This window comes from Perca flavescens, chromosome 9, assembly GCF_004354835.1.
Source record: "Perca flavescens isolate YP-PL-M2 chromosome 9, PFLA_1.0, whole genome shotgun sequence".
NCBI classification, from domain to species: domain Eukaryota; kingdom Metazoa; phylum Chordata; class Actinopteri; order Perciformes; family Percidae; genus Perca; species Perca flavescens.
The window spans coordinates 23,531,017-23,545,318 of NC_041339.1; the positions used below are offsets into that span (position 1 = coordinate 23,531,017).

Below are 14,302 nucleotides of genomic sequence, written 5' to 3' on the forward strand. Positions count from 1 at the left end.
ATCACGTGCCATATCTATCAAGCACATTCAACATTTACACTTCATTTTCACTGGGTAATACTCCTAAAGAGTTAAAGCAAGACACATCTCAGCCGTTATCAGTGATTGGTTTGGTAATTAATTGAGTGACACTGATGGACATGAGTATGATTATTACATGATAATGCAATATGTAAAATAGATCAGTAGATAGACGGAGTAATCAAGTAGAGCAAAAAATGACTTTTAGTTTAATTATATTATATTATATTTATATTGTAATTTTCTATCTACAATGTTAACATGTTGCTATTACATTGCCCAAATGATCAGGCTGAATTTGAATAATCAACTGAACATTTGAACAACTAAATCATCCCCCACTCCCTGTTCAGTGTTATCATAAACACCTTCTCAGTTGACGTTTCAGTTAAACATCTCTAAGAGATGCAGAAATAACAAGCTAGCACTGCAGTGAGGCCCAGAGGAAGAAGGAATTTCACTTTCTCCAGATGGAAATATCGGACTTCAGTACTGGCTTCCACCGTCATTCACTGATTCCAATGTAAAATAATAAAATAGATAAAAGTAAAGTAAGATAATTAAGTAAGCATGTCGTCTTTGTGTCAGTTCACGCAAATTTAGACATGTATTTTCTCATTTACCCTTACTCACACTTGCACTTAACCTTCTGTAGACTTAACATAACAACTAGTTTTTAACTACTGAAACAAAAAGGAGTAGGCTAGCTACTAGACTATCTGTTCAATCCATAGACTGTTCATATTAATGGGCAGCGCATCCGGTTTGGCGAAGTGCTGCAAATGCGGAAGTGCCTTAAACCTGCATTCTATCTGAATTTCAGCAGGGGGCGACACGTGCGGTTGCAAAAGGAGGTCGGTTTCTGTAGAAGTCTATGAGAAAGTGACCCACTTCTCACTTGATTTATTACCTCCGTAAACATTTTCATAATGAGTTTATAGTCTCAATTGCTAGTTTTAAGTCTTCTGCAATACAGAATGATGTTCTTTTTTTTTAATTATGGTCTCGTCCATTTTAAAATCGGCGATAAAGCAGGGTGTTTTTTAGGGCGTGGCTATGATGTGAATGCCAGTGAAAGTGTGTAACGTAACGTGGCTTCTCCCTCACTTTTCCCTCTCGTCTAAAATCATCACATCCGCAACCAGGATGGCTGCGCCCGTAACGGCAAACTCAACGACTCATAGCAGATCTCCACAAACATTAATATTAACAGTCTATGGTTCAATCAGAGTTTTCTGTTGCACGACTAAAACAACCTTTGAACATACAGGTTCCACCAAAACAAGTTCCTTCCCGAGGCTATTTTGCAGCAGCACCGTGGCTCTGTCCGGCGCATAGCGTTGCCTATGACGATTGTGATTGGTTTAAAGAAATGCCAATAAACCACAGCACGTTTTTCTTCCATCTCGGAATGCTGTGTGGACTAGCCAGACTCTCCTCCGCTGCGCTGCGGAGGTAGATTTGGTAAAGCGAGACTACCTCAAGACCAACATTTAAGGCTGTGGTTCATAAATGTCAAGGGGTGAAACCTAGGTCTGGTCTGTTTAACAAAGCAACATTAATTACACATAACACTTCAAATGAGTAACCCAGAACAATAACATGATTATGTTGAAAAGCAGTCCTCAATCATTTGTGTCAAACTTATCTTTACCATGTCATATGATATGCTACTTCAGTACACAACAAACAGGTATTACTGGACCACTACAGATGAAGATTTCATTTATATTCACATTTATAGACACCACCGCTGAATATCCCTGTAACAATTTGGCCACAATTAAGCACATTGACCATACACTAACTAGGTTTTGACATAGTCTTGTTCTTTAGCAGATAACGACTTCAAACTATTTATGTAGATATGACCCTTCATGCAGCATAATACATCTCAAAATAATACTGTTACTGTACATTTTTGTTTGCCTGCCTGAAGTTGACGGTGGAAAAGATTGTTCTATCACTGACAACATAATCTTAAAAATGTCAGGGTCTTCGTAAATATTTGTACATAAATCACGTTCTCATTGGCATCCACTTTATTTTCCTTTTTTCTTCTTCTGCCAAACCTGTGTGTGTCGCTTAATGACAAGCATGAGGACTGAACTAGAGTGTCCCATTCAGGGATTCTGAAAAAGATAATAACTGATCATTTCAAGGGTCTGGAAAGTTTGGTTTGATTCGCATGCATCATCAAAACATTTGACACATAGAAAACACATAAATTATCATGTGTTGTATAAACTATTGAAATGGAAATAATGTAGGATGCCTCTGGCAGTCTAAGCTATATTTCATTTTTGTTAAAGCATCTTCACTTCACATCTTCCTTCAAAATACAGCTAAATACTTTCAGAAAGGGAACAAAACATGAACAGTATGAGTTGGAAAAAACAATTAAATGATAATGTGACACTCAAAAGCATCTGAACAAAGTGTACATGAGCATAAAAGGCATTATGCCCCATCAGAATTAAGTATCACATTAAAACAATCACCTGAATTACCACAGAATGCCCATATCCACTGTAAAAAGTTGGAACAGTAGCCTATAGTACATGTAGAAAAGGGCAGTCCATGTAGATAGCTTTAAATCTATTTTAGGTGACTGCTGTGCACTGTATAGTGGTCTCTCTCTTTAAACGTTGCTCTAAATGAAAGTGTCATTGCTAATACTGTTTCAAAGGTATGCAATAAAATAACAAAATATTTGGTGCAATCCTGCTTCTTATCTTGTTCACAGTTAACATGAAAACTCCGTCAGAGCTTGAAAACACAGTCTAACACATACTAATAACCCCAACGATATTACTCAGTCTGTGGCAACAACTCAAATCCAAACAATCACGGAGTAGGAGGTGGCTTTAGTGTAGATGGGGGCGTTACGTTTGATTTCTGCATCTCTTCTGTTTCATCTTGGCTCATGGTGATCCTAAGTGAAGATTGTGTGAATCTTCGGACAGTGTCGGTGAAAGACGGGTACAAGCTCATGATGGAGCCCCGAGACCAGTCGAGGCGGGGGTTGACTCTCTTAAGAACTGATCTTCGGAACAGGATGTATACCCACGGATCCAGGATTTGGTTCCAGGTGGCAAAGCGTAGCCATAGCAGGAGGGATCTGATCAGGAGGGGATGTCCGGATAGCACAGTTTGTGCAATAAAGATCTGGTGGAAGTGGGGATAAGGATGAAGAAAAGAAGAGGCAAAGAGGCGAATGATGGGGGGAAGAAGTGGGGGAGGGATCAGAGGTTTGAAGAGAGGAAGTCAAACAGTAAGAAGAAAACAAGAAAAAAGATGTAAATTACAAAAGACAGCAAATTATATTTGAAAAAAGTGGGCAGGAGAGGTTAGAAATAAGTAACAAGAGGGCAAAGATGAAATTGGTTAATATTGCAAATACACACACACACACACACACACACACACACACACACACACACACACACACACACACACACACACACACACACACACACACACACACACACACACACACACACACACACACACACACACACACACACACACACACACACACACGGAATAGCTCAACCAATTTTCCACGGCCATCCTGAGGCAGTAGCTTCTGCAACATAATTACCCCCCTGCTTTAATTAAGCTGCATCATTTTATGTGAGGCATAGCCTTATTAGCATTAGCCCAAGAGTCTCTTGTGGTGGGAAAACATGCTAACAAGCTCCTTAAGGAATGACATGGCTTATTATTGTCTCTGTTCCAAATTCAGCTGGTGCCAAAAAAACGGTTCAACTGTGGTTTACACCAGAGTAGTGCAAGGAAAAAGTTATATAAATATTAAAAACTGTTGCATGCAAGTGTAATGAAGTACAAACCACAGTTTTAGTAAGGCAAACTTTTTCTCAGAGGCAGAGGTGTTCCAGAGACTGAAACAACCAAAGAGGCACAGTTGTCCAGTGTGCATGTTAGCTTGGTTGCTTCCACTTTCACAGAGGGTGGCATTCACGGTTTGCTTACTGGCAACAGGCTATTTCAAGCTAGATAATTTACTCTAGTGAGAATGCATTTTTCAGGAGCATTACAATACTGAGCTTGAATAACTTTCTTGATGTTTAACCCTTATCTGTAAAGATTTCTGCAGCTCTGCTTCAAAGAAATGTTTGAGTAACTAAACAACTACAATCTGCAGATTGTTACACTTGATAGTTTAACGACCTGCAGATTGTAATTGTTGTTTTGGATGAGAAACCATCTGTGTTAGTTTCAGGGAATGAAAGCAGACGCAAGGGCAATAAACAATCATGACAAAGGGCTGAAACTATTTAAGTGAACTGTTTATTAACTGACTAGGAATGGAAAAGTGTAGGTAGCAGCAGCAAAACCAAGATGAGAAAATGGATGCACTATGAAGCATGCTTCCAATAATACTTGGAGCTTATGGGTAATGGTTTGGAAGCTGTAAGGCATGGAGTAAACAGCATTGTCCATCCGTAACTTTCATTGGCAGATGTTTAGGACATGCTGAGGTAGATGGTCATCCACAGCCCAAAGTTATGATGGGGGTGTGCAGTTACAATAGGGAAGCTGTGTTATTGTTATAACCTTTCAAAGTTTTCGTTTTACTTTTTACTCGCCTTAGCTGGGACACTTTACACATGATGTATATCCAGGGGTCAAATATCTGATTGCAGGTGGCCATTCGTATGTAGAACAAAACATTGTCAGCGCTTACAGGATCAGCAGTCACCACGCTCATCAGAATATATATCTGTGCAGAGTGTCACACAACTTCAGTTAGTTAAATAGGACTGCAGAACAATATGTGTACCAGTCAGGTACTGTAGCTTTGGCACTTTTGTTCCTTACTCTGATGAGGACAAAGTGGAAGGAGGGGCAAGGAAGAGGATGTCAGTGGTGGAGATTAAGTAGGTTGGAGTAAATTCTTCATGGGGCTTCTATAGTTATGAGCTTTATTAATCCTCCAGCAGAACAGTTAAAAGACTCCATACAGGTTGTGAACAAGCAACAGTTTTGCCAGATTAGCTACCACCAGCTAATAATCTCTCATTAAAAATATCATAAATGCACGCAACTATGGCACTGGTGGTCAATGTTAAATTAAGAAGCCTGTGTGATTGTTGGGACTATTTTTAGTGATGTTGCCATGTTATTACTAATTACATTGGTGAGTGCAATGTTAGAACTGACGGAACCAATAGCATAAGTATAATCCAAGTTGTAATAAACTGGAGTTTTACCTTTTAAAGACACTGATTTAAACCCTCTTCTAAAGCTGAGATGTGTCATCTCAACTAAGGCGTTAAGGGGTCAGAGATCAGAGAGATCAACAAGATAGGAAGATGCATTGCTAAGGAGAAATGAAGCATATAGAGGGGGATGGAGAAAAGAAGCTTAGGACCTTGTGATGCCTTATTATGGTTTAAACAAGGCAGTGCTGATATCAGGGGATAGATGGGTCTGGGTCTGGTGTTTTTTTTAGATAACTGAGAAACCCATTATTTGGTGGACACAATTACTAAAAGTGCTTTGCCATATCATAACTGACTGTGTGTTCACATCTTCCCATCAACAACCTTATAGTGATGTTGTTTCATTGTTACTTTTGGTCAAAGTTTAGTCTATTAGATCACACATTTTAAGATGCTTTTACAAATTAGAATCAAAATCTTTGTATGATAAAGAGAAATATGGAGCCAATGAAAGGATAAAGTCTTTTGAATAGCTTTCTAGTGAATAATTATATTCTAAGATGTTTATAGTAAATTGCTAAAAGAATTTGCCTAGCCTCATCCCAACCCAGGAAGCTTCATCATTTTGCATAAAGCCAGTCCTAAACATACTGCATGCACACATATAGGGCCTACTTATTTAAAATGCAAACTCACCAGAAGGGGGCACCAGCAGATAGAAGCGATGACCATGATGAGGATGAGTTGAACCATCATCTCTATTTCGTAGTCTCTGCGACGCTGGGTCCTATCCTGTCCGCAGCAAACCCTGATTAGGGTCACAACGCTCACTGTATTCAGCAAAAATGACACAGTGATGCACATCAACCCGACCAGAGAGAAGACCAGGGAGAAGGCCAGATCATTTCCCTTCGAGCTGATGTTGAAAAAACACCAGGAGCCAGGTATCTGCATGTGGTAGCTCCCAATGCCCGTTAGGGGCAGCAAAGCTATGCCGCCTGCAATCAACCACACCATCAGCACCATGTAGACCGTCCGTCTCTTGGGCATGCTGGTGGTGCGTGCAAATGGAAGGTTGATGCCAAAGAAACGCTCCACAGCCATAGCGGCACCAAGCAAGAGTGGGCACAGTCCATAGAAGACCATGGACATACCCATGAAGTTGCAGAAGTGGCAGTTTGGATCTAAATGGCGCCAATTAAAGTGCGTAACATGGAAGGAGATCACGATGGAGCTAGTGACCAGAAGACCCATGAAGTCAGTGACCACCAGGCCACCCAGGAAGATCAGGAAAAAGGAGCGTGAGCGGCTACGTGTCTGCTGGAAGGACTTGAGGAGAACTATGAAGGCAATGAGATTGGAGATGAGACCCAAAGTGCCGAAGATGGATGAGAAGTATGCCGAGGCAATGTTAGGGTGATAATTGAATGGAGGGCTGTTGACAGAGTAGCAGAGTGGGGTGTTGTTGGCGAGTGGCATGGCGGAGGCATTCATGGTGGTCAGCTGGTGTGGGGTCGTTGATTTCAGATGACTCAGAGATGGAAAGACAATACCAGTGTGAGGAATTTCATTTCTCTCTTCGACCTCAAAAGTAAAAAGAGAAAAGTCAAATATTGAAACATTCAATACCAATGAAATGAGCAAACTGTCCAGCTACTATGAGAGTTTTGTTGCACTTCAAATGTAGCATGGTATTTTTCTTTACTCTTGTTGATACAATGTTAAATGGTGCTTATCAACTCTTTATTCAAACTGAGTATGTTGAAACTGCTGGTGCTGAAAATTGGTTTCCATTTATCCATCAATTCTTTTTATAAATGCTTATTCCTATCTAAAGTCATGTGCGGCTGCAGGAACCAGCCTTTATTGGTTGGCAGTCCATCACAGTCTTTTGATTAAAAATGTTAAAGGTCCCATGGCATGAAAATGTCACTTTATGAGTTTTTTTTAACATTAATATAAGTTCCCCCAGCCTGCCTATGGTCCCACAGTGGCTAGAAATGGGGATAGGTGCAAACAGAGCCCTGGGTATCCTGCTCTGCCTTTGAGAAAATGAAAGCTCAGATGGGCTGATCTGGAATCTGCTTATGAGCTCATAAGGAGCAAGGTTACCTCCTCTTTCTCTGCTTTGCCCGCCCAGAGAATTTGGCTCGCCCATGACAAAGAGAGAGACATCATGGCTTGAAAACAAGCAAAGCATGGCAGTGGGTCAAGGCCACACCCCCCCCCCCCCTCCACCTTGCCCCCACCCCCCTCTCCTCCTCAATAGCATTTAAAGCTACAGACACAGAAATGGCACATACTAAGGAAAGCTCTGGCTCTAGTGGCTGTAATTTTGCAACAAGGCTGAATTTCAGGAAAGAGACTTCAGATACAGTTTTAGGGGACCACTAAGGTCTATATAAAAGCATCCAAAAAGCAGCATGTCATGGGACCTTTAAAGGCTCATTCTGGTTTATTAAAATGTTACTTTTCATATTTTGCATTGGTTATTATATCACTGTACTGTATTTACTAAAGTATTTGCATGATCTTGGAACATGGCTGCATATATTGAGGGAAACAGGAGTTGGTCAGATGATTAAACAAACCAACAGTGCAGTGAGATTTTATTTTACTTTATTTGGAGGTTCTACTGAAAATGTTGGTAATATTTTCTCATTTTATAGGAAAACTGTGCATGCACAACTACAGCAAGTCAGCAAGGTGAACTAGGAAGTTGGGCTGTAAACTGTAATGGATGGTTACAAAGGATAGTCGCTGTAATTATTTCACCATTTTCTTTCAGTTTCTCTTTCTGAACTGGGGGTTTAAAACATGTCTGATCATCTGAAAGCTCCTGTTGTCTGTCCAGATCTCAACAATTTACTTGGTAGGTACAATAATTGTTACCAATTAGAATGAGCGAGTAGTAGTGAAACTACAAAAAAATAAGACTATATCCTTTAAAATGTTTAAATCCAAAACATCTTGGAGTACAGTAAGTGCATTTTTGGATGAAAGTCAATGTAACAGATCATATACAGCAAGTACAGAACACCCACAACACAAGCAGACAGGGACAGCATGGGACAGAGTGACACAGAGACTGATATAGACAGAGAGAGCTGTCATATCCTGGCAGGAAATTAAGTTTGGGAACAGTACTGACAGAGTAACAAACAGGAAATAAACACATAATATTGGAATCAGTCTATGATGTTGTCCCTAGTGGTCTGTCCCCAATATACTGCCTGTTATAGTCAGATGGTATAAGACTGGCTTCAAGCAAAGTGGAGGTACACATTAGGCCGGATATTGAAGTGAAATCAAATATGGAAAATAAATGAGCATCATTTTACTTAAACAAATATATACACAATTATTTGTTTGATGTGGTTATCATGTGGGTATTGTTATCATTCTGAATAAAATAGAGAAATGAACAGGGAGTATTAAAATACCATGATGTACGATGATGAACCTTTTTCAAATAAACCCATCCGATGTAATGATGATGAACCAACTATATGTATTTAAGTCACCATTCAAAGATAATTTTCACTAAAATGACACTAATTTTATCAGTGAACAAAAGGAGTAAGGATATACTATACTGTAGGTGTTATGTCCGTGTAGGTGTAATGTTTTTCAAGATACAATACAACTTTTAGGAAGAAGGAAATTGGGTCTAAAAGAAGAGAAAGAGAAAAGAAAAAGAAAACTGGATGGATCATTACAGAAATAAAAACTTTGCATTTGGTGGCAGAGAGTGATATTTGTTTGAAAACTATCAAATTCAACACCCAGAAAACCTGTCTGATCATCTGACCGCTCTTGTTTTTTGCCCAGATCTCAGCAATTTACTTGGTAGGTACAATAATTGTTACCAATGACAATAAGCGCTGAAACTACAAAAAATAATAGTAGTTAGCATGCACAACTACAGCAAGTCAAAGGTGAATTAAGAAGTTGGGCTGTAAACTGTAATGGATGGTTACAAAAGATAGTCGTAATTATTTCACCATTTTCTTTCAATTTCTCTTTGTGAACTGGGGGTATAAAACATGTCTGATCATCTGACCGCTCCTGTTGTTTGTCCAGATCTCAGTAATTTACTTGTTATTAGCCCTTACTTTATTTCACCACAACCATCTGTTATTTTAATGTGTTCCCGCTTTTTGCATTAAGTTCCAACACTTATTACTTCTCTCATAAATATTCTGTAATATTAGTGTTAAACTAATAACAAACTGAATAACAAAATAAAAAAATTTAAACTTTTGGCACAAAACACAATCATGTGTAATGATGCAACTGAGCACTGCTGCATTGCAGACTTTTACACGCCTGATGTAGCACACGCTACATCAGGCACAAAAACATCTGACGGTTCAGCTGCACCACAACAAAAACAGCAAATGGGTGCCTTTTTTAGCCAGCCCCACCCCTAAATTCCAATCTCCAAAGTGAGAAACAGTGGGTGAAAACATGTTGAATCCCATACAGTATATCATTTCCATCTCGTTAAAAAAATGTCTTTGTTACCATAAATTCAACAGTCCTTGAGCACTGTTACTGTTACTTCAGTCCTAAGTTTAAGTCCTAAGCCTTTAGACAGGACTGGTGTTGCTGTTTATAAAGACTTCATGCATGCCAGCTACTGCTTTGTTTGGAATGTATTTGGAGATCATGAAATTCTGTGAAACTAATTCATTTCTAATTTAGCAAAAACAAAATTAGAAGGTAACTTGCATGCAGCACACAAATTACAGTTGAGTTTGAGTTGGTTTACTTCTTTTTTTCCTTTTAAATCAATTTTGCTGCTGTTTTACATTAGTACTTATATGCTGTGGCTGATTCACACATGGGTTAAATGCTTTGACAGTCTTGAAAATCTTCAAATCTTGAAATGTCCTGATGACAAAATGCCCCTGCAATTGAGAGATAGGAATTGTATTACATACATTTAAGAAGAAAATATTTGATTCTATTCTGGCATTAACAAAGTGGGCATAAGAAATGTGCTGCATAAGTGATGTTCAGTGCACATTGTTCAAACGTTATAATTCTTTTAAATACGTATTGTTATTACCCAATAGCCATTATTTTTTTGTCTGCCTAATTGTCGATTTCTTCCAAAAAGACTGAAAATGTAAAGACACATGGAATGAGAGAATCTTCCGCTAAAAGCTAACTACACAGGTCCTTTCATACCTTAGGGGATGCTAGGATGAGACAGACGTGCTTGGCGCCAGCTCTTGTATGACCCTGTAAACCTTTAGAGTGTGCCATTAGCTAAAAGACCCTCTTAGCATCTAAAATCAATATGTCATAATCAAAATTGCTTCACTGAGGAAGACCAGTGGTTTCCTATTCAAACTAATGGGAAACCACAGAAGCATAATGATGAGGTGCATGTACTCTATGCTTGAAATGAAACCATTTTTGAGACAGTCTGCTGTCCAGCTAATATCCTGCTCAGTCCTACATAATGATTTGTTTTCCTTGTTCGTAATGTCCCTTAATAAAAAAGGTTGTTATGCAAGGCAAAAGGGACAAAATCACATGAGAGTGAGCAATACATATGTAAGACTATAAAAACAAGCCATAGCCAAATTCTATTGCACTTAGTCTACTTGGCCAATGCAATGGTTTAGACATTATGCTCTCAGTGAGGTGAACAAATAAACTTCTCAGCCTGCTAAATAAAGAAAGAAAGAAAGAAAGAAAGAGAGAAAGAGAGAGAGAGAGAGAGAGAGAGAGAGAGCGCCATCACTCTACTGAACTGCGGATAAGTGGGGTCATCCCTACTTTGGCCACTCACCCACGTCTCTACACATTACATACTTATTCCAATATGCATCTTGCACACTACTTTGCACTATTACTTTTTGTATAGAGAGTTAACACCTACCAAAGTCAAATTCCTTGTGTATGTAAGTATATTTAGTCAATAAAACTGATTCTGAGAGAGGGAGAGAGAGAGAGAGAAGACAGTTTCAAGTTTCAAAGATTGTGGAGCTGACCCTTAGGCAATATGTGTTTGCAGGCTGGGTAGAAAGAGGTTTGAGAGAAAGAGAAAGAGCATGAATGTTTGATTTAGGAAGACCTACGTCATTTGAAGCAATAGCTTATGATATACCAACTGTATGAGTCACTGACAGCTTTCAGAATTGAAGAAACATCTTCTGAAACTGCGTTGAAACACGATCCAGCACCATTTCCAAAAATCTAGGATCAAAGGTTTCAGTTTCTGGCAAACAATTCTCCCACAGGGGTTGAGCTTTTGTTTATTTTCACATATTTGCATCATCAGTGGGAGTTAATTGATAAAACCTTGCCAATGTTGATCTCATGTAGCCAATTACCCATTAAGCTCAAGAGAAATTCTTATTTGAAGAAAAGAGTTTTGAAAAGAGTTTTGAAAAGTTTGAATGATCACTTTTAAATCGGTGAAACAAAGTTCTATCATTGCATTATAATAATCCGAAGGCTGTGTTTGTCAATATTTGAATAAGACTGAACTAAGTTAGTGCAGCTTTCTATCAATGGTAGGCTACTGAATGTCTCTGAAATGTGACATCTTACACAGTTTTCCATTTGTTGAAACAATGTCTAATGCTTGCATTTACATTTGCAAATTAATAGCAGCAAAACAAAACAAAACCATTAAAATTGACAAAATGCAACTTCTACTGGGTGCCCTGACAAATACGAATCCTATAACAACCCTATTTATTCTGATAAACTGTAACAACATTTGTATTTGTATTTAATAATAAATGTACAAGTGAAGGGTGGGCTAACTAATATCATAAAGACCATACTAAAGACAATTCTATATTCAAACATTTTTTGGGGTTCCTCTACAGTTTAGATACGTTAAATGATACATTTTAGGTTGGTTTCATAAGCATAAACTTTTTTTTTTTTGTTTTTACAGGTTGTTTACAAAGTGATTAAAATGTGTCTTACCACCACAGAAGCTCTTTAAAGTACCAAGTTGACTCTCAGTTGTGTTTGCACTCCTCCATCCGAACCATCTTTCTGCACTTGTAAAATTAATAACACAAACAATAGTCACAGAAAGAGGTGGGAAACATGCCACACACATCAAGTCCCAACAAGTCCCATCTGATGGATAAAAGTCCTAAATAAAGAACTGCAGCAGGCTGTTAGCAGGAGCCCACGATCATCTGCACTCTTCCCCCAAAGCTCAGATACTCATCTCTCCCACCCAGACAGGCTTCCTTTTGGAATCCCTCCCCGGAAGACAAAAGGGGAAGGGCTCTGGGAAGACACCACGGTATTTTAGGCAGAAGAATGAGCAACAGAGAAAAGTCATTAAGCACTGAACTGGAGTTAGTCAGTGGTGCACAGTGGGGGTAAAAGGGGTATTTGTCTCATGAGTATGTGTGATGGAAAGATGGATGTGCGGTCCCTACAGGCTGTAGAAAGGGGTCAATGAAAGATTAGTCAACACACAAAAACATAGGATTTCTTCTTTTTTTGTTGCTGTCCGACAATAATGTTTCTAATACAAATGTAGCAAGACTTTTGCTGACTAGAGACTCAAGCAAATGCAGTAATCAACCTCATTTAATGACTCTGAGATTAGATTCAAGACTAGCCTGGAACAACTGGAAAAAGCTGGACATGCCATCAGCAGATGTTTTTACTTCTTTGTTTTCAGGTTTTATTTGGAATCTGAACTTCACAGAGTTTATAAAACTGAACGACTTGTTCAGATTGAAATATGCAGTGCAGATGTGTATCACGGCTGCCAAACATTTTCAGCTAAGCGCAGGCCTCTAAATCAGTTACAAGGAGAATATAGCAGGAATGAAGGTAAAAGAGAGATTACAGGATTATTAATAATATAAATTTTCTTGCCTGATGAATATGTAAAATCCATAAATGTGTGTTGAGTCTGAGGAAAATAGTCTACTAACTGCAACTTTTCTTGGCATAATGTGCATCAGTATACATTAAGTAAACAGTCTTAAAAGAATAGAATCAAAACCTTGAAAAATGTGCTTTGTCTTTCTTGCTGAGAGTTATATGAGTAGATTGAGGCACTCTCAATGTCTGTGCGTTAAGTACAGAGAGGGGAGGCGATTAGTTTAGCTTAGCATAAAGACTGGAAGCTGGGGAAAACAGCTAGCCTGGCCAGTGGTGGTTTGAACATACTATGGGCTGAAATATGTGCCACCAGAAACTGAATTCCAATCATTTACGTATATTTATATTTGAATTGCTAACCTTGAATAATTGCATTGAAAAACTGAATCTGAATAGTATAATTTGAAAATGAATTTATTTGTTTGGAACTGAAGTCCAATTAAATTTGATCCTCACTGAAAATTCAGCTCTCTATATATCTTCACATTTAGTTCTCACAATTCAATTTCAAGTTACTGTGACAGACATCCGGGTAGTTGAAGGATGAAGGAAGAGCAATCGAGTGCAGATTGATAGATAGAGTTCAGTGGCGCAGATACACAGGACTCCTCTTCGGCCAATCAGCACCTACGTTTTGGAGCACGGACGAAACGAAGAAGAAGTGCTTGCCTTGCCTTAACCCAGAGACTGGCGTGAGCCACGTGACCACCATGGATTCGGCTTGCGACACTGAACTCTATCTATTGATCTGTGCTTGATTGCTCTTCCTTCATCCTTCAACTACCCGGATGTCTGTCACAGTAACTTGAAATTGAATTTTGAGAACTGGATTTGAATTTAAAACCCACAAAACTATTGTCATCGGATTGTTTTTATAACACTCACGGTCTAATTTTGTTTTCAAATGGGACACAAACCCCGTTGTCCAGGCTGGCGCCACATGCAATTTTAGGGCTAACAAATTTATTAAGCACACCCGTTACATACCCCCACCACCACCACCACAATAGGTTTAGTTTTCCAAAAGACTAACGATACACAAACAATAAACGCAAGAACACTCATTTAGTGTTAACTTACTTAAGTTATTTAACACTGCCCATGAATAATTACACTTTTCTCTCTCTGGGGATGAATGTGGGGTAAAAATTTTTGAAAATATTTTTTATAGATGCAGCCACCTAGAATTTCCCCTTCCAACTGCCTTC

General features: G+C 38.8%; 1 protein-coding gene across 4 annotated transcripts; it reads right to left on the reverse strand.

Annotated features, from left to right (window-relative positions):
- Positions 1–1,388: 1,388 nt before the first annotated feature.
- On the reverse strand, positions 1,389–12,408 carry tbxa2r (thromboxane A2 receptor). Of its 4 annotated transcripts, none has more exons than XM_028588055.1 (5): positions 12,168–12,408; positions 10,057–10,123; positions 5,907–6,794; positions 4,624–4,768; positions 2,974–3,189 (listed from the first exon to the last, which is right to left on the reverse strand). In XM_028588055.1, exons 3-5 carry the CDS (start codon positions 6,702–6,704, stop codon positions 3,056–3,058), a joined length of 1,077 nt encoding a protein of 358 aa, XP_028443856.1. In that variant the 5' UTR covers positions 6,705–6,794; positions 10,057–10,123; positions 12,168–12,408; the 3' UTR covers positions 2,974–3,055. The 4 variants fall into 4 exon arrangements, with proteins under 4 accessions (XP_028443854.1, XP_028443855.1, XP_028443856.1 ...); XM_028588056.1 differs by having other exon boundaries at positions 3,050–3,189; positions 4,635–4,768; XM_028588053.1 differs by lacking the exon at positions 4,624–4,768 and having other exon boundaries at positions 1,389–3,189.
- Positions 12,409–14,302: the final 1,894 nt, after the last annotated feature.

Coding starts and splice junctions, on each gene's coding strand:
- tbxa2r (XM_028588054.1), bottom strand. CDS start 6,704: ATGAATGCCTCCGCCATGCCACTCGCCAACAACACCCCACTCTGCTAC. Junction 3,190..5,906: donor TCTGCTGGTGCCCCCTTCTG/GTGAGTTTGCAT, acceptor CACTTCCACCAG/ATCTTTATTGCACAAACTGT.